The sequence below is a fragment of the Ruditapes philippinarum genome, unplaced genomic scaffold (genome assembly GCF_026571515.1).
Source record: "Ruditapes philippinarum isolate M1 unplaced genomic scaffold, ASM2657151v2 ctg689_1_1_1_1, whole genome shotgun sequence".
Taxonomy (NCBI): domain Eukaryota; kingdom Metazoa; phylum Mollusca; class Bivalvia; order Venerida; family Veneridae; genus Ruditapes; species Ruditapes philippinarum.
In genome coordinates this window covers 187,567-207,520 of record NW_026858375.1, presented here as the reverse complement: position 1 = coordinate 207,520, position 19,954 = coordinate 187,567, and the positions used below count along the sequence as shown (strand labels likewise).

General features: G+C 34.0%; 1 protein-coding gene across 1 annotated transcript in view; it reads left to right on the top strand.

Annotated features, from left to right (window-relative positions):
* LOC132753023 (phosphatidylinositol 4,5-bisphosphate 3-kinase catalytic subunit beta isoform-like) overlaps positions 1-19,954 on the top strand; it is a 71,302-nt gene that overhangs the window by 13,461 nt on the left and 37,887 nt on the right. Inside the window, exons 4-12 of the mRNA XM_060743433.1 lie at positions 4,319-4,414; positions 5,180-5,315; positions 9,567-9,658; positions 10,741-10,869; positions 13,384-13,551; positions 15,746-15,821; positions 16,956-17,122; positions 18,580-18,768; positions 19,217-19,352. Of these exons, the coding sequence (XP_060599416.1) occupies positions 4,319-4,414; positions 5,180-5,315; positions 9,567-9,658; positions 10,741-10,869; positions 13,384-13,551; positions 15,746-15,821; positions 16,956-17,122; positions 18,580-18,768; positions 19,217-19,352 (1,189 nt within the window). The remainder of the gene's footprint in view (positions 1-4,318; positions 4,415-5,179; positions 5,316-9,566; positions 9,659-10,740; positions 10,870-13,383; positions 13,552-15,745; positions 15,822-16,955; positions 17,123-18,579; positions 18,769-19,216; positions 19,353-19,954) is intronic.

The window sequence follows — 19,954 nt, the reverse complement described above, 5'->3', positions numbered from 1 at the left end:
ATATAAGGATGGAAATTTACAATCACCAAAATGTTTGCTGAATTGTTTGGTGAATTGATTAATTCTTATTATGCTAATTTATATCTTAAATGGACTTGTCAATCTTTCAGTCTGGAAAATGCCGATCATCATTTTTAGTAGAAAAAATATGTACTTACTGAAATAGGGAACAGTGCAGACAATGATTAGACTGCATGGATTTGTGGGTCAACCTCGGTCTGCACTGGTCACAGGGGTAGAATCTGTTTTACTGCAAGCAGGCTGTATGTAAAAGTCGTTGTTCATCTCTAAATATATGTACGTGTAATAAACTTCTTGCTCAAATGAAGAATTACCAATATAATAGGTTAGGACATAGTTACATAAGGTCAAATTTAACAATTTTGGCAAATAAAGATAAAGGGAGATTTTACGAAGAAATTATTGATAAATGTTCTGCAATGAAATGAAATATGTTTTATTTTGAAAGCAAATTTATTTTTAAGGTAAAAACAACTTATTATATAATTATACTCAACATCACCAATTCCGCGTCATCACTTATTTCATGGTAATAGCTTATTTTTATGTAACCAGTGTTAAAATTGGTCAGAATTGACATATTTTATTCAAACACCTAAACAACAAAGTTTTCTGCAAAATATTTTAAATCTATAGATATTTACGTAAAACAGAACAACATTTTACAAAATTTTGCAAAAAAACAACAATAGTCCCTTAAATTTGTGCATACCTCTGAAACAATCATCATTTTCAAAATGTTCTTGTTTTTTGAAAAAATAAATTTTGAGCTACAATGTAAAGATACTTTTAATATTTAAAATTATGCAAAATAACATGTAAAAAATTTAACTAAAACATGTAAAAACTAAAATAAAACACCATTACCGCGACTTAAATGTTGACATACTGTTTTCAAAATGGCCGACATATGGTCTACGTCTGGCTCATTTAAACTAATTTTGACCAAATATATTGTTGTTTCCTTGTGTCATACAGCAGAAAATACCTATATGTTACAGGTTATGATAATTTTTGTACCATAAGTTTTATTTGTTGTTTCCTTTCTTGCTTCAAAGTGTTAAGTACCGTGAACTAAGAGGAGCACAGTATATAATTATATAAAACAATTTTTGTATGTTCAGAGGTACATAATTATTTTGTTTAAAGGATACTTTCTTTTGCGTATCATCCTTAATTTACAAACATATAGTAACTTAGATAACTAGATTAAGCACTCAAAATGGGTCACTATTGGTTTAAGCTTAAGAAGTGAAGTTTACATGAACATGTATTTGATACTTAGCCATGCTCGGAAAGAGAAGTGGGGGTGGGGATGTTGTCAGGATATTGCTTATGTTTTTTGTGTGAAAATGATGCAAAAAAAAAATCCACTCATGACCAGCTTGCACATATGCACATGTAGATCCATACCAGTTTTGAAACTGTTTCCTTTCCAATTTTGATAATCATACGTATTTAAAGCAGGCTTTGGCTTTTATATTCTGTTAGAAAAACAAGTCTGTGTTCTTTGAAACTAAAAATTTCAGTATTTATATCAACAGTGTCCCTAGAGCTATTTATAACACGTCAAAAAATAGAAGATAGGGAAACTAAGAATTTCAGTATTTATATCTTGAAAAGTACATTATAGCACTGTTAAACCTTCCTGAAACAGTGTCCCTAGAGCTATTGATAACATGTCAGGGACATTCATTTCTAAAAATAGAAAATCGAGATACAAATCATCTGCTTTACTAATAAAGAGAGCCGACCGGTAGATTAGAGGTATCAAGGAGTTTCCTTATTGTTTATGTATTTTATTGTCAACAAATTTGATTCTCCACCTTAATTCTTTTGATTTGACAATAATATGAAACGATTTATCTTAGAATAACATATTTAACCTTTAGAAAATCTTGAGGCTGCTGTAATATTGCATAAAAAATAAGCAAATTATAGATGGTTTCCAAATTAAAGCAAGGCAACATCATTACATAAATTTAAAAAGGAAGCTGTTTAAAATTCAGTTTTGCCAATATGGAGTTTCAGTTAACAAAAGCCACTGTGACAATATTTGTTCCCTCTTTTGATAAGCCTGCTATGAAGTGTTAAATGTTATATTTCTGACAAGCCCTTCAGATTCCTAGTACTTAAACCTATAAGATAAACTTAGAAAATATGAAGCATTCTTTGTCAAGTGTTAACTTTGTATCGTATCTAACTACTTCACTTTATAGCTGTTGCATCAATGACCTACCAGCCACATTTAACAATGAAGCTTTTTGTTTCAGTTTCAATATATGATAAAAATCTTATTTCAGTAGGTATGTACTTTATTTTGTTGTGATACAGGATGCAAAAAGTAAGAATTATTAACTTTATGCAGCTGTGGCAAAAACAATATCTGTGGCAATAATGTACATGTCACATAGTGAGAATAATGTGCAGTCTGACCAAGACTTGAACCAGGGAACCTCAGAATTCTGTACTGTGGTTCTACGGCCAGAGCTATCCGGCCCCTTACAAATTTCCTCCCCTTATTAGTATTTTATACTGTAACATATGCAATCACTACATTAAAATTCTTCGGCAAAGTTTTAATGGGTGCAGAGATCAATATATATTGACAAGGAACTATATATCATCACTGCCCAATTCTGGGCACTAAATGTCACAGGAGAGAAAAATGTGCAGCCTGACTGAGGCTCAAACCAGGGAACCTTAGTAAATGGTATCGCAGCTCTACCAACTAAGCTGGCTAGTCACTAACATATTTTCTTCCCTAACTAGTGAACAGATTTATACCATGATATTTTCATTTATAACTTAACTTATTTTTCCATATACTAGTATATGGTTTGAATCTCATCAAAGACATCATATTGTTCCAAGCTGTCAAAGATAGCTAAATGAATGACTCAGTGATTATTCTCTAATACTTGCAAATGCCTGAAAGAAAAACAAATGGAGGGGAACCAAATCTTTCTTCCACCAATGAACATAGACTAGGCAATCTAAGGATTTCATCTGCCAGTAAAACTTGAAAAGTCCTTTTTGACCATTACATTAATTTCATTTTTTAGCTCACCTGTTACAAAGTGACAGGGTGAGCTTTTGTGATTGCTTTTAGTCCGGCGTCCGTCCATCCATCATCCGTCCATCATCCGTCTGTTGTCCGTAAACCACTAAGCCAATTGCATGCAAACTTCACAGGAATGTTCCTTTGGTGGTCACCTTTGAAAATTGTTCAAAATTTAATTCCATGCAGAACTCTGGTTGCCATGGAAACCAAAACAAAAAAACTTTGAATATCTTCTTCTAAAAAACCCAAAGAGCTAGAGCTTAGATTTTTGGCATGAAACATCTTCTGGTGAGTGTCTACCAAGTTTGTTCAAATAAAAGCCCTGGGGTCAAAATTGGGGGTCATTGATTTTTCTTATTTGTGTAAAAAAAGCTTTAAAAATTTTCTTTGGAAAAACCAAATAACTAGAGTTTAGATACTAAGCATGAAACATCTTCTAGTGAGTGTCTACAAAGTTGTTCAAATAAAAGCCCTGGGGTCAAAATTGGCCCCGCCCCGGGGGTCAATCATTTTCCGTATATGTGTATTATAAGCAAAAACTTCAAAATCTTCTTTGAAAAACTGAAATGGCTAGATTTAAGATATAAAGCACGAAGCATCTTCTAGTGAGTGTCTACAAAGTTTGTTCAAATTAAAGCCCTGGGGTCAAAATTGGCCCCGCCCCGGGGGAAATTGATTTTCCTTATATGTGTGAAGCAAAAACTTAAAAATCTTCTTTGAAAAAACCCGAATAGCTAGAGTTTGGATATTAGTGTCTACATAGATTGTTCAAATAAAAGCCCTGGGGTCAAAAATGGCCCTGCCCCAGGTGTGTCATTGTTTTTAACTATATGTGTAAAGGAAAAACTTAAAAAATCTTCTTTTAAAAAACCCAACGAGCTAGACCTTAGATGTTTAGCATGAAACATATTCTAGTGGTTGTCTACCAAGTTTGTTCAAATAAAAGCCCCGGGGTTTAAACTGGCCCCTCTTCGGGGGCCTATATACAGGTGAGCGACTTCAGGGCCATCATGGCCCTTTTGTTGTATTTGAAAAAGAAAAGATGTTTGTAAATGGGCAAGGTTGTGGTGCTTGAAATAGTTGTTATGGGTTAACATTAAGAGAATATCACAGTTTAAGGATTCAGTACCAAGGTATATTTTGAAGTCTTGTGCATGACATTGTATTTTGTTGCACTGATTAAATTAATATGATTTTAAAATATCTACAATTATTACTTCTTGTGAATTTTAGGCTTTGTGGAAGTCAGCACAGAACTATCCGTTGTTTGAGAGATTAAAAGGAAAAGATAACTACTTCTTTGAATTCCTCAATAGAAATGGAGAAAAGGTAATGATCTTACTTATTAACACTTACAGATTTACCTTTTAGGTTTTACCATGCTGGAATGAAAATTGATTAAACTTTGTTCTCGTTATAGTTTGTTTGTTTTGGGTTTTTTATGTCACATCGACACAGTATTTGTCATATCGCGTTGTTCCAGCTTTACTGATGGAGGAAGACCTCAGGTGCCCTTCCGTGCATTATTTCAGGCACGAACGGGCACCTGAGTAGAACCACCGACGTTCCGTAAGCTAGCTGGATAGCTTCCTCACATGAGAGAATCCAAAGTCCCTGTGGGGATTTGAACTTCTCGTTATAGAGCCAGGTTACAGTTGTGCAGTCTGACCAGGCTTTATACTTTGGGCTGACCAACTTTTAGTTTTCATTTTGATATTCCTTAAATTAACAAGGGGATAGTCTCTTTGAATTAAGACAATCAATTATGAAGTAAGATCAAAGAAAAAACATTTTTGAATATTTGGTACAATGGCACACTTGTTATACTAGTAATTTAGTAACTTTTACGATGGTTAATGTTAAATTTGAATTATCTTTCTAAAGTCTGGGCTTTTTATCCTGTCAGCAGTCTACAGTATAAGTATGTAGCAAAAACATAAAATACACACATGCAGCATAAAGTTATTTGCATTAAGCTAGAAATAAGTTTGATGCAAATATTGTTATGATGTATATATAACTTAACTTTTATAGAAAGTAGAAATTTCTGGCTTGAATGAAATAAATGAAAATTATGATATTTATGCAATATAGGAGGAGGTTAGGGATGAAAGTCTCCGCCTCAGTGACATTCGACCAATCGGAAAGTTTCTCCGCCTCCAAGAGAGACAGGATATTGAAGGATATCAGACAATTGACAGACAGATATCGAGTCTTCTAGGCAGTAAACGTAAGTCTTCCAGAATACAGGCTTGCTTTCTAGGTTATAAGCATAAGTTTTCAAGGCATTAAAATTGAGGCACATTATGACCAAACCAACATTTGCAACCAGCATGGATCAAGACCAGCCTGCACATCCGCGCAGTCTGATAAGGATCCATCGCTTACAAACCCCATAACAAGTAGAGAAACTGGTAGCGAACAGCATGGATCCTGATCAGACTGAGAGGATGCGCAGGCTGGTCTGAATCCATGCTGGTTGCAAACCCATTGTGTTGGTTTTGTCATAGCGCGGCTCAAATGTAGGCTTTCTTGGCAGTAAATGTCAGTTATCTAGGCTTGATATGAAACATTTGTTTTGTAGGCAGTAATTGCTAACTTTCCAGCAAGTAAACAGTGTCTTCAAGGCAGTGCATTATCAGTTTCTTCTGTAACATTTAGTTACTTATATTATAAGCTTGGCTATTTGAAAAAAATACCCATCTCTTAATTGGGTTATAAAAAGTTTACTCTGATTGTTTTATTTATGTCTGATCATTAAGTATACCATTCACCAAATGGCACATGACCCACATGGTGGAGTTGACATTGGTAAACCTTAACATTAAGCTTCTGTTTATAGTCATTAACCCCAATACTTAACAAAGGGATTAAATTGGAACTTAATGTGGATGATCCTGAATGAGTTTTTCTTGACAAGCCATTTTCAAACCAAGGTTGCTGGACCTGTAATAACAAAACATTAAAATGCCATCAAATTAAAGGGACACTCAGGCAAATTGATGACAAAAGATAGTAAAATTACCTTATGTACGCAAATCACGCCAAAATGACATTTGTAAAAGTCCCAGCATGAATTTCTGTATAAATTCTATATATTTTTGGGTTTATGTATTTTGGTAAATATATGTTGAACCAAATTTAGATGCCGACAGAATCACCGAGTATTTCTATAACTAGTCATGTGACTATAACAAACCCTGGAAGTTACAAAAACAGATATTGTGGGTATTGTATGATTGAAACAAACCTAAGTCATTCCTTTGACATGTTTTTTTAACGTTTACAGAGTTCACTGTGACAAATATTGTGAAATATTAATGCTCTAACCTGACCCACATGGGTCAAGTTAGGAAACCATCATTTTATTCTTTATAAGGAGAAAAGTTTTGTTCCTGTAACTGCCTAGTGTATTCATTTTGAGGACATTTGCAGATTAATGAATGAAAAATTCAAAACGAAGAAATGAAAATTTTGTCTGTGTCTCACTGTAAAGTGCATTGACCAAAGAACTTAAAACTTTGTATGTAGGTGTACCTGGATGGGAAGGATGCATTAAGATTTATGTTAGTCCTACCTTCCATACTCAGTTTGGGTCAAAAAGTCAAAGGTCCAGTCTGTGCGAAAGTCTGTCGGTACTCGGACCTCGCCAACTAAATGTCAGGAGGGCCGAGATAAATTTCGATACTGTCAATCCTCATGTCTGAATAAAATTTCAGCCAGTTTTAAACACTTTTTAGGCTTCTAAAAGAGGCAAAACTTTCAAGATCAATCTTATTTTCATTTTGCTTGTATTCACAGACCCAGATAACCAAAATCACAGCAAGATACAACCAGTTTTTGCTAAGTAATGTAAGCCATCATCTTGTCTTGGATAATTTCCTTACCAAAACATATTTTTTCATCAATCTTCAAAATTAAACCTTTGAAAGATGTATCGTTTTCTTGTGAATTATGCTAATGTTTTATTAATTATGTTTCTGTATATTTTTTTCATAGAACCTTATAGTTGAGTCTGATTATTCATATTTGCTACATAATTTTGTTTATAATTATGGCAATATCCCTCCCCCACCCTTACAAAAAAATACCTTTCAGAGTTCGGGCTGGGAAAAAATCATCAGGGCCGGAAATAAATCTAAGGATCCCAGTCCTTGTGGCTGGAAAAAAATTTTGACTTTCGCGTTGACTGAAGGTCATGGTCAAATTGATCTTTCTAACATCATGATTTTGTTTACGGTCAATAATTTTAATTATGAATAATTACTTTGAAACCTTATAATTATGTGGATACACCATTATGAGTTCTGACTGACAAAAGGTTAAAGGTCAATGTGACCTTGTATTCAATTTATCTGTTTAATTTGAAAATGGCAAATTACTATCTATTGTTAAGAAAAGAAGAATGTGATGCTCCTCAGACAACCCTAGGTCTTTTTGTCCCCCGCCTTTTCGAAGAAAAAAGGGGGATATAGTAATAGGCTCCGTCTGTCTGTCCGGGCGCACGAATGGACACATGTTGGGTACCTTGAACACACGAATGGATACTTGTTGGGTAATTCTATTCATTCCGTCAGTATTGTTGGGTACTTTTGTTGTCTTATTGGGTACTTTTAACAAAAGAAATACCCAATATATGCCCACTCATAGGAACGTCCGTCCGTCCGTCACACTTTCTTGTCCGGTCCATAACTTTGTCATTTATCAAAGGAATCTGAAATAACTTGGCACAAATGTTTGTTATAATAGGACAATGTGTCATGCGCAAAAATCAGACCCCTAACCCCTAGGTCAAGGTCGCACTTGCTCATTCAAGGTCAACATTGTCTATTTGATGGTATATGTTGTGTCCGGTCCATAACTTTCTTATCTTTGAAGGGATTTTGTAAATACTTGCCACAATTGTTCACAATAATGAGACGATGTGTCATGCGCAACAACCGTTCACCTACCTCCAAGGTCAAGGTCATACTTGGAGGTCAAATGTTAACATTGTCTATCACAGGGTATATTTTGTGTCCGGTCCATAACTTTGTCATTTATCAAAGGAATCTGAAATAGCTTGGTACAAATGTTTGTTATAATAAGTCAATGTGTCATGCCCAACAACCAGACCCCTACCTCCAGGGTCAAGGTCGCACTTGCTCATTCAAGGTCAACATTGTCTTTTTGATGGTGTATGTTGTGTCCGGTCCATAACTTTCTTATCTTTGAAGGGATTTTGTAAATACTTGCCACAATTGTTCACAATAATGAGAAGATGTGTCATGCGCAACAACCTGTCACTTACCTCCAAGGTCAAGGTCAAACTTGGAGGTCAAAGATTAACATAGTCTATTACAGGGTATACTTTGTGTCCAGTCCATAACTTTTTTATAGATCAAAGGATTTTGTAAATACTTGCCACAAATAGTCACTATAATAAGACAATGTGTCATGCGCAACATCTGCATCCCTGCCTCCCAAGTTCAAGGTCACACTTAGAGGTCATAATATAACGTTTTCTGTTTTAGGGTATATTTTGTACTTCTTCAGGATTTTGAAATAACTAGGCACAAATAGTCACAATAATAAGACAATATGTCAGGTACAACACCTGCACCCCTACCTCCAAGGTCAAGGTCACACTTAGAGGTCAAAGGTTAACAGAGTCTGTTAAATGGTTTATTTTGACTCCCGTCTATAACTTCTTCTTAGATCAAGGGATTTTGAAAATACTTGGCACAAATAGTCACAATGATAAGATGATATGTCATGCATAAAACATGTGTCCCTACCTCCAGGGTCAAGGTCACACGTAGAGGTCAAACATTTACATACTCTGTAATAGGGTATATTTTATGTCCAGTCCATGACCTGGGATTTTAAAAATACTTTGCACAAATAAAAACAATAATAAGATGATATGTCAGGCGCAAAACATGGGTCCCTACCTCCAAGGTCACACTTAGAGGTCAAAGATTGACATAGTCTGTTATAGGGTATATTTTTATGTCTGATCTATAACTTCTACATAGTTCAAGGGATTTTAAAAATACTTGGCACAAATAGTAATATTAATTAGATGATATGTCATGCACAACACCTGCACCCCTACCTCCAAGGTCAAGGTCACACTTAGATGTCAAAGGTTAACATGATAGAATTTTACATTCCGTGTTTCATTTTACTAGTATTTCTTTAATAGATTCATTGTTGCAATTGCAGATCTAGCATTGATCATAATTTTGGAATGAAATTCCTGACATCCATACCTCAATATTTTGAAATAGCACAATTTTATGCTTCATATAAAACTTCCCCGAGGCGGGGGACGTTGGTAACTCTGTTACAAATTCTTGTTTTCAAAATGCATTTTACAAGGGGAATCAAACCGGTACATGTATATTGGAATCACATTAAAAAGAAATTAAAGATATTAGAATATGAGAATATGATGTGTATGCCACGTTTGTATCTATGTAGTCTTTAATTATTTCAGTTACTATGGAAATGCATGCCATGCCAAGAGTAGAGGTAGACGATTTTAGGAAAAGGATGTACAGTTTTGCCCTAAGCAAAGTGCCACAAAATGTAAGTTATTCTATTAACGTGCATGTTAAAACCTTTATAGATATCTGGACATATTGTTTTTCAGCTGTAAGTAGAGTCTGTTTATTTACATGTTCTAGGTCTGTTATTATTACTGGTTTGATTTGTAAATTGTATTTCAGACAGTTATATCTACATGTTCCGCAATCCTCATAAATTTAAAGGCTAAAATGAGAGCTGTGGTCATGTGGTCACATACACTTGTCCATACATGGATATACTGTGATGTCAATTTACTGCTTCATCTAAAAAAGACTCCACTGAGTTTGTTTTAACATATGTCTTTTTAATATGATATGATTAGAAATGACATAGTTGGCATTATAATCAATTGTGCTATTGTGGAAAGGGATGTCTATGGCCGAGTGAGTAAAGCCATTGATTTTAAACCACTTGCCCCTCGTCACTTTTGTTTTGAATACATCCAGGTACTTTGAATTTTTCCATGTGAGAAAGTTATCCAGCAAGCTTACAGAACATAGGTGGTTTTACTTAAGTTGCTGGTTTGTGCATAAAATAAAAAAAAAGTTATGGCTGTTATGTTATGTAGTTTAAGCGTTATGATTAAAGAGTTATTATAGGAAAATCTTGATCTATCAATTGTATTGAGTTCTCATGGATTTTACTAAGCTACTGTGCTTCAAAAGGTCTTATCCTAGTAAAATCCACTCAAGTCAAATAGAAGTTTCATGTTAAGATAACCCTGTAATAACCCTATTAAATTTGGATTTAACTCGCTGCAGTGTTGAAGCAGTACCTTTAGACACTCAACAAAGTAGAAAAATATCATTTTTACACTGATTCTTACATTTTTCATTCATTTTTGTATATAAAACAGTGTGAAAAGATGAATCCAATGTTTTAAAGTGCATTTTGGCGATTGAAATGGTGAGATTTAAGCATTTAATCATTCAACCACCTTATCCGGTATATATCAGAATACGGTATTTATTGTGGTGCTGCAACACTTTTTTTAGTCTCACTCATTATATTACATGTATATTACTACAAAATGCTTTTATAATTTACAAGTATAATAATGCTTTGATTTTTTTTTTCACAAGGATTTCCACGCATTATTTGAGAACAGGTATCCTTTACAACTTCGTAGTAGCGATCACTTGCCGGATGAACTGAAGAAAAAACTGAACAACGGTTACCTTGTCGTCTCCGTACGAATACAAGAAGCCAATGTGAGTTCACCTTATTGTCCTGATGTATTTGCTGTAAAAAATTGTGATACAAAAAAATTCTATTATTTACATTTTGTTAGTTTTGTTTGTATTTCATATGCAGGCTTTTTTCAGCAGGGTGTATGTCTGGGTTTTTTTTCCAGGATTTTGAGAACATGACCTATACCCATGGATTTGGGAATTTCAGCGCTGTTTTGTTATAAATTGGGGAAAAACACATGACTTTATTTTGCATTGATTACATGAATGCAAAGAATCACCGACGAGCATGGCATCTTCAAACATTTAAGCACCATAACAATGAAGACGCCCTTATTTTCAAAGTTTTAGAATTTGTAATTCAATATTTTTATTTTGTAACTTTTAAATGGGAATTTTTCCTGTGGATTGGGACAATAATGTACTATTTTCAATTGGGAATATGACCAAATATTGGCTATAAAACAAGCCAAAAAAATCCCTTTATGTACATGGAAAAATTCAGATTTTGATTTCAGTTTGCATGTCTGAATTTGTTGCAAGAATTTGTTGCAAACTCAACTGACAGGGTTTGAACCCACACGGCCAGCAATCCTTAGATTACTAGTATGACGCGTTAACTTGGCCATGTCGCCTCTCATTAGAATTATACAGAGTAATTATAGGTGGAATGTTTCCAGTGGTCAAATGATTTTTATTGTCAGGTGTTTTATTTGTCTGTTTTAATTTTGAGAACAGAATCTGGTGGTAAGTAATTAGATTTTCCCCCAAGAAAAAGCAGAGGTTCATAGACTTGTATTCATACAATGCATTTATCATTTTATACTAACAAGTAGTTAAATCATAGAAATACTGGCTAGTAACTCTCTCATTTGATAGCGGATCATACAGCCTACTCAGTAATAGCTGGTCTGTTTTTGAAGAAAAAGTTGAGCTATAACGATTGCTGTGTTTTTGATGCCATCATCATCGTGCAAAATGTAGCAGCCCATTCATTATTCAATCATTTTGAAAGATATCAACATTAACTTTGAATACTTGCTTATCCTGACAAATGGCAGTCACTAATTATGGGGCATAATTCTGAAAGCTATATTTTTTGAAGTTATGCCACTTTTTAACTTACATTTTTTTCGTCAAAAATGGATTGGCCTTTTCAGACAATCATTAACAGCACCACATGTAGTGCTCTTGTTCATCATTCAAAAGCCGTGAATACCATAGTGCTTTCATCACTTTGATTCATACTTCATTTATTAACTTTCTAAATGCTAATTCATACTAGATTGTTATATACATGTAGAGGTAGAAGGTTGTTTTAGTGACTTTATACAGATGATATACAGGTGTCTTGTCTAGCAAATCAAGGTTTTAATGCTTTAGTTTTCACAGCTTTATTTAGCTTGAGTATTAAACAACAGGCGGTTCCTGCATGATTGACAGGCTTACAGTGTTTGAACACCTTCATACTGACATTACAACACTGCATATCTGTAACAATGATTTTAATTGGATAATTATGATGTAAATATCATGTTTATTGATGCTGCTCCACATTAATAAATTATTTTCTTTTTTTAACCCCTTGCCTGATGCATCAAACTAGTAATACCATACGACCAGCGCAGACCAAGATCAGCAAGCATATCCAAGCCCTCTGGTCATGGTCTGCATTTTACTATTCAGTCAATACTTTTTAAAATTGCCAAAAAATAATGAATGTGTTTCTTCAGATTAAAAGATGGACAAGTCCATTTAAGATATCTAGGGTAGTTAGGGTAATGAAACTAGAAAGAAAGCAATCATGCAGTATAAAAATATTTGTAATAAAATTTTTTGACAGGTTTTATGGCAATGTTTAAACAATGTACTCTATATAAGTTATATAACCTAGCAACTGGGGTTATATATCCTTACAGCTGCTTATATTGTGCCATAAAACCTGTTAAAATGTTGTCAATACAGGTGCTTATCAAATCAAAATGTGTATTGTACTTTGTGCCAAATTCAACAAAGTTGTAGAAAAAACAAAAAGTTTCAGTTATGGTTCACAAGTAAATTTTGAGTTCATTTTACATTAATATATGCTTTAATAATGACCAGTATGTATTTATAATGTATGCTTGGCTTAGCTGTTGGTGTGTAATACTTACAATAATTCACTTTAGTTACGTCAATTTTTATTGGACCATAGAGACACATTATATATTATATAACATAGCTGGTGCAGATTGTATAATTCTTATATTTACTAGTATTTCATTTTATATTCAAAGAAGAATTATTAATTTGTAACAGAGACTTCTGTTGGATTTTATTGTAGTGAATAAACAGTTGTTACTAATTACCTAAAATTAGAAACAATGTACAAGTGCAGTTAGCAAACAAATTTGCACAGAATGGATTTTTCACAAAAGGAATCTCTTTTCAATTATAGAATTAATTTGAAAAACATACTGCGAAAAATGAAATAAATGGGTTGAAATATATACATATTTCGATCATATCATAATTAATTTGTATTTATGTTTACAGACAAAGTTTCTGATTCAATCACATGTAACAGAATGCCCTGATATCATCATAGACAATGCCGTCTGTAAGTGGCATAACCGTTCACTAAGAAACTCCTATGACTTTGTACTGAAAGTGGTAGGACAAGAAGATTATTTGTATGGTAAAACTGCTCTACAGCAATTCAAGGTAAATATATGAGCCGCGTCATGACAAAACCAACATAATGGGTTTGCGACCAGCATGAATCCAGACCAGCCTGCGCATCCGCAACTCCATCTTGACTAATTACAGAGTTATTGCCCTTTGTTACTTTTCCATGTCAGGAGCATAACTTGAAAACTTCTGGTTGGAATTCAAAACAACTTCATACAATGGTCAAGCACAATTAGGTGAAGTGCAGTGCACAAGAACACTAACACCATTTTGACAAATTATAGAGTTATTGCTCTTTGATACTTTTCCTTGTCCGGATCATAACTTGTAAAGTACTGGTTTGAATTCAAAACAACTTCATACAATGGTCAAGCACAATAAAAGGAAGTGCAGTGCACAAGAACAATAATTCTATTCAGAGTAATTAGAGTTATTGCCCTTTGTTACTTTGTCATTGCTTTTTTCTCGTCCAGTGCATAACTTGAAATTCACCAGTTGGAATTCAATACAATTTCATGCAATGGTCAAGAAAATTGAGAGAAAGCGCAGTGCACAGAAACCATAACTCTTTTTTGACTCATTTGATAGTTTTTTGCCCTTTGTTACTTTTTATTGTCCAGTATAAATGGTTGGAATTCAAAGAAACTTCATACAGTGGAAGGGCATTGAGATGAAGTGCAGTGCAGAAGAACCATAACTTTCTTTGGACTAATTAAAATTGCCCTTTGTTATTTTTTTGTCCATTGCGTTACTTGAAAACTAGTATTTGGAATTCAATACAACTTCATACAATGGTCAAGTGCAATGAGAGGTAGTACAGTGTTCAATAAACACAATTCTGTCTTCAGTTTAATGAAACTTCATTCAATTGTCAAGCAAAATGAGAGGAAGAACAGTGCTCAAGAAGGCAAGCGTAACTTTTTTGTGCCCCCACTTTTGTGGCGGGGATTTAGATTTACCCTTGTCCGTCTGTCCGTACATCCATCCTTCCTTCCCTCTGTCCGTCCGTTCTCTTTTGTGTCGCATGTAACTCAAAAAGTATTTGACCTAGAGTCATGAAACTTTACAGGAATGTTGATCAGCATGTGAAGTTGTGCACCTGGGTATTTTTGTCTGGATATTTTTAGTATTTTTAGAGTTATTGCCTTTGACTTAGTAAAATTTTGCAATTTTCAACTTGTGTCGCATGTTACTCAAAAAGTATTTGACCTAGAGTCATGAAACTTTACAGGAATGTTGATCAGCATGTGTAGTTGTGCACCTGGGTACTTTCGTCTGGATATTTTTAGTATTTTTAGAGTTATTGCCCTTGACTTAGTAAAATTTAGCAATTTTCAACTTGTGTCGCATGTTACTCAAAAAGTATTTGACCTAGAGTCATGAAACTTTACAGGAATGTTAATCAGTATGTGTACTTGTGCACCTGTATATTTTTTTCTGGATATTTTTAGTTTTTTTAGAGTAATTGCCCTTGACTTAGAAAAATTTTGCAATTTTTGTTCCTTGAGTGCTTGAGTTAGAATCGACCAACTTTACAGGAATAATGATCAACATGACTAAATTACAGGAATAATGATTCACATCACTGTGAAGCTATGAACCAGGGACTTTGCATGTGGATTTTTTTCAGTTTTGTTAGAGTTATTGCCATTGACTTACAGTAGTATAAATTTGCAATTTTCAACTTGGGGTTTGCTTGTGGATTTATTAAGTATTTGTAAAGTTCTTGCCCTTTACTTAGTTAAAGATTTTTAGTTTTCCAAAAAATATTTGACCTAGAGTCAAAAGATTGACAGAACAGTGGCGCAGTGGGGGAACCCGTGTCCTATTGACACATTTCTAGTTTAGACTTATTACAGAGCAATTCAATAAAACATCATCAATGGTCAACCACATTGAAAGGAAATGCAACATAACAGAACCACAGCTATCTTTAATTGCCCACAACCATAACTCTATTTCAGTTCTTTTGCAAGGTATTCTGTTACTAGTTACTTCTTGATTTCTGAAGCAGACTTGCAGGGGTATTAATCACATTTAGTAATATTTCTAGTTTATTTAGGTCCTTTTGATCATATCAGTACACAGGTTCCTATTGATAAAAAGATCTAAAAATGATTTAAGGAGAGTAGATAACTCTTTATTATGAAAAAAACCCCTGTCAAATCAAACATGGTAACTGTATGAAAATGAAATTAAGGAGATATGTTCTATAATTTTTTTTCAGTATATGTACACATGTATTCAACGGAACATGGCCCCTGAGTTTTGGTTGGTCAACAAATATTCCATCCTCAAAGTAGGTAAGTACATGTTTTGGTAATTCTTCACTATTTCTTCTTCTAAAAATAGCCGTGCCATGACAAAACCAATGTTATGCCTTTGCGACCAGCATGGATCCAGACCAGGCTGTGCATACTCGCAGTCTGATCAGGATCCATGCTGTTAGCTATCAGTTTTTCTGCTTGTTATACGGTTTGTGAGCGAATAGTATGGATTCTGATCAAACTGCGCAGATGCGCAGGCTGGTCTGGATCAATGCTGGTTGCGAACGCATTACGTTTGTTTTGTCATGGTGCGGCTCACATGTCAAAAAGAGTTGCCATTGATAATGTAATGCCTCGTGTCATTTGTTTGTCTTTTTGTCCTTCAGTAAGGGAAGCTTTCTCTGTAATATGAGCATTTTACGTAAAACTAGGAAAATCTTATTTAGATTTGGTAACTTATATACAGCTTCACTTGATGCATGGGGTTAAATCTATTTGGGAGCAAGTTTTTTTTTTAATCTTTTGATATTTTTATTTGGCACTTTAAACTGTCAAAATACATTTGACTCTTTGAAATGGAAGCAAGGCTTTAACTATTATTTATGATTGTATATAGCTGTTTTAAGTTAATACTTCTTATTTAACCCTTTATCCGCCGGGACCAAATACAAATAGCCGTTGCCTCCTGTACTGAGCCATATGTTCCTGCACTCTGACCAGGTTCTTTACTGTTAGCAGTTCAATTTTTAGGAGTTTTGATACTGAAACCCCTAAATTTTGGATGAACTATTCCAAATTCAATGCAGGGCAATTCCATTACAGTAATTCAGCAGGTCAAGGTTTTAAATGAGCACAGTCATTGTATATCAGTTGCTGAGATATTAGCTTGAATACAGTCTACTGGTACGCATTCATTGCTCATGTCTGAATTCAAAATATGGCAGTACATTTTTTATTTAACTAAAAGGGGGGGGGGGTGGTTGGGTAGCCACCCACTTCCCCCAATATGAAGCACATTAGCAATGGAATATTAAACAAAATAAAAAGCCCAACAAATTTGCCCCAGATTAGCTGTTGCTATCATTAAACATGCTAGTTACCGGAACTTCTGGTCCATTTCTACGTACCGTAACATTTTTTCGGAGATATGACTATTTATTGATATTACAGATCCAAATCAGCACATAAGACCTGTACCGAGATTATCTGGACAGCATAATATAAATAGACATCAAGACGATCTCGTGTGGGACATTGAGGATAATTTTGAGTTTCAGGTGAAGGGAATACAGAATATTGAGATTACTTCTGACCAAGTGAAAGACAACATTGACAAGGTATTTTACATTTTGTTTAAACTTCTCCCCCCTCCCCAAGTTTTAAAGGGAGACACAGGCAAAATGTTCATTTCATTGTTTTGAATTTTTCATACATTATTCAGTTAATATACTAGAAATGAATACACTAGACAGTCACAGGAATAAGACTTTTCTCCGTATAAAGAATAAAGGGGTGGTTTCCTAACTTGACCCATGTGGGTAACAGGTTGGAGCGTTCAGATTTCAAAATAGTTGTCACATTGAACACTGGAAACGTTAAAAAAAACTCATGTCAAATGGATGACTAGACTAGTTTAATCATACAATATCCACAATATCTGTTATTGTAACTTGCAGGCTTTGTTCAAGTCACATGACTTGTTTTAAAACCATTCTGTGATTCTTTCGTTGTCTAGATTTCGTCCAACATATTTAGATGTATTAATGCTCTAAACCCCAAATATATAGAATTTATACAGACATTCATGTTGGGACTTTTAAAAAAAGTCATTTTAGCGTGATATGAGTACATAAGATCATTTTCATATTTTGTCACTAATTTGTCTGAGTATCCTTTTAAGTAGGAAATATAAAAACATAAGTAAGATATTGCCTGTTGTAAACGCCTATTCTGTCACAAGCATCACATCTTGTGTCAAAATTTATAATTGATAAATCTTTAAAAGGATAATTATATAATTGAGCCGTGTCATGACAAAACCAACATAATGGGTTTGCAACCAGCATGGATCCAGACCAGCCTGCGCATCCGCGCAGTCTGATCAGGATCCATGCTGTTCGCTTTCAAACCCTATAGCTAGTAGAGAAACTACTAGCCAACAGCATGGATCCTGATCAGACTGCGTAGATGCGCAGGCTGGTCTGGATCCATGCTGGTCGCAAATGCACTATGTTGGTTTTGTTATGACGCAGCTCATATATGTTCATGTTTATATTAATTCAGTAAAACCTATGAACAAAGGTCATCTAAGGGAGATAATAAGCATGGCCTTTATAGACAATTGGACTTTACTTTGAGGTTTCTTTTTGTTCTTTTAATCTGTTAAGGGTTGTCAGACAGTGGGCTTTATTTACAGGGTGATCTTTAAATTATTCAGAGGTGGTCTCTAACACAGGTTTGACTGTACTAGAGGTATTACATCATTCTTTCTCTAGTCTTAAGAAACTAATTAAGCCATTTTAGCTAAACTTATTATTTTTTGTTACCTGGATTTAGGGGCTCAGAAGGGGCCAGGGGCGTTTATTCTCCAAAATGTACCATAGGTTTCATTCATTTTTGGTCTGCTTCTTTTCAAACAAAGATTCAGGTTTTTACAGACATGCAAAAAATTTAGATGTTTTGACTTTGAATAGAAATTTTGATATCAAATCAGCAAAATCCACTTTTGTTAATTCTATTTTTTTCGTTGTATTTTCAATCATTTGTGCTATTAAAGAGATAATTATTATTTCAGGTTAAGCTGTTTGTAGGGTTGTATCATGGTAGTGAAGTACTGGGGGATGTTAAAACCACAAACGAGATGCCAGTATTAGGTGGTAATTGTAATATTGGAGCGACCTTGACCTTTGACCTTCAGGTCATGGATGTTCAGACAGCCAGCAGACTGTGCTTTACTCTACACGGAAGGATGAGGGGGGCAAAGGTATTTTGCTCAACTTTTCTATAATAAAAATCAGACCCCATAAATAAAGGTGTTATAAGAAAATTTACAATATCTTTCTATGTTTGTTGTCTTAAACAAAAGTTTATTTTGTTTCAGGTTGAATTTGATTCAAGTATTTTTCAGTACTAAAATACTGATTATGATATGAGAAAATTTCAGTTAAACCTTTCCTTTTCTAACAAGAGACCTCATTCATTTTCATCACTAATAAGCACAATTAAATTTAAGAGGAAAAATATCCTTAAATTAGGATATTACAATTTTTTTAATGTATTTGAGATGTAGCATTGATTAGGGCTTCTTTACCAAGTAACTTTGTTTCTGAATTTTCTAGCAGACTCTCAAAATTTGAACATTGGCAGGATATTAACCATAGTTGTTTGAGAAAATAATTATATATATTCAGTATCTTTTACTTATTTTTCAGAGTTTGAATCCAATAGCTTGGGTAAACATTCCAGTGTTTGATTTCCGGTCTCGACTGTTGGTTGGGGAACACAAGTTAGCCATGTGGCCAGTCACGGCTGAATTGCAATTAGAAGAGACTGGTTGCTATCCACTAGGTAAATTTTTATCAAAACTTTTTTTTTATTTACCCTTTACTCCATAGATACTCATTTTAAATCACTTATCCATTTTTCCATAAATACCCTCATTGACTCATCCATTTTTCATAAAACACAATTTAACTCACTTAAGAGTTTATGAAAATTATCAATCAATTACAAGGAACTCCATTTAATCATTTCTGGAAACTTATAACTGAGTACAATTAAAGAAAACAATGAACATCATACTTGAAAAAAAAATTATTTGTATTGTTAATTTATTGAAGTCTTTTGTGTGTAAGGGAGATAATTCTTGTCATATATTCTTATCAGGTTATAAAGAGTTATGTTATCTTGGTGAATGGTCTAAAACAATATATTGAGGTATTGAGATTGTTTTTTGGAAAAATACAACAAAATATATAAAATATAACTTAAAGAAGGAAATTCTGTATCATAATTTATTTACAGAAAGGATTCTAGGAATTAAGTTGTAAAACATTTCAACTTGACCAATTAAAGAAAAGCAGCGCTCTCCTGTTTGCTTAAACTTTAATGACATCAACTTTATCTAAACTTTATTCACAACAGATGTAAATTTATAAATTTATTTCTAT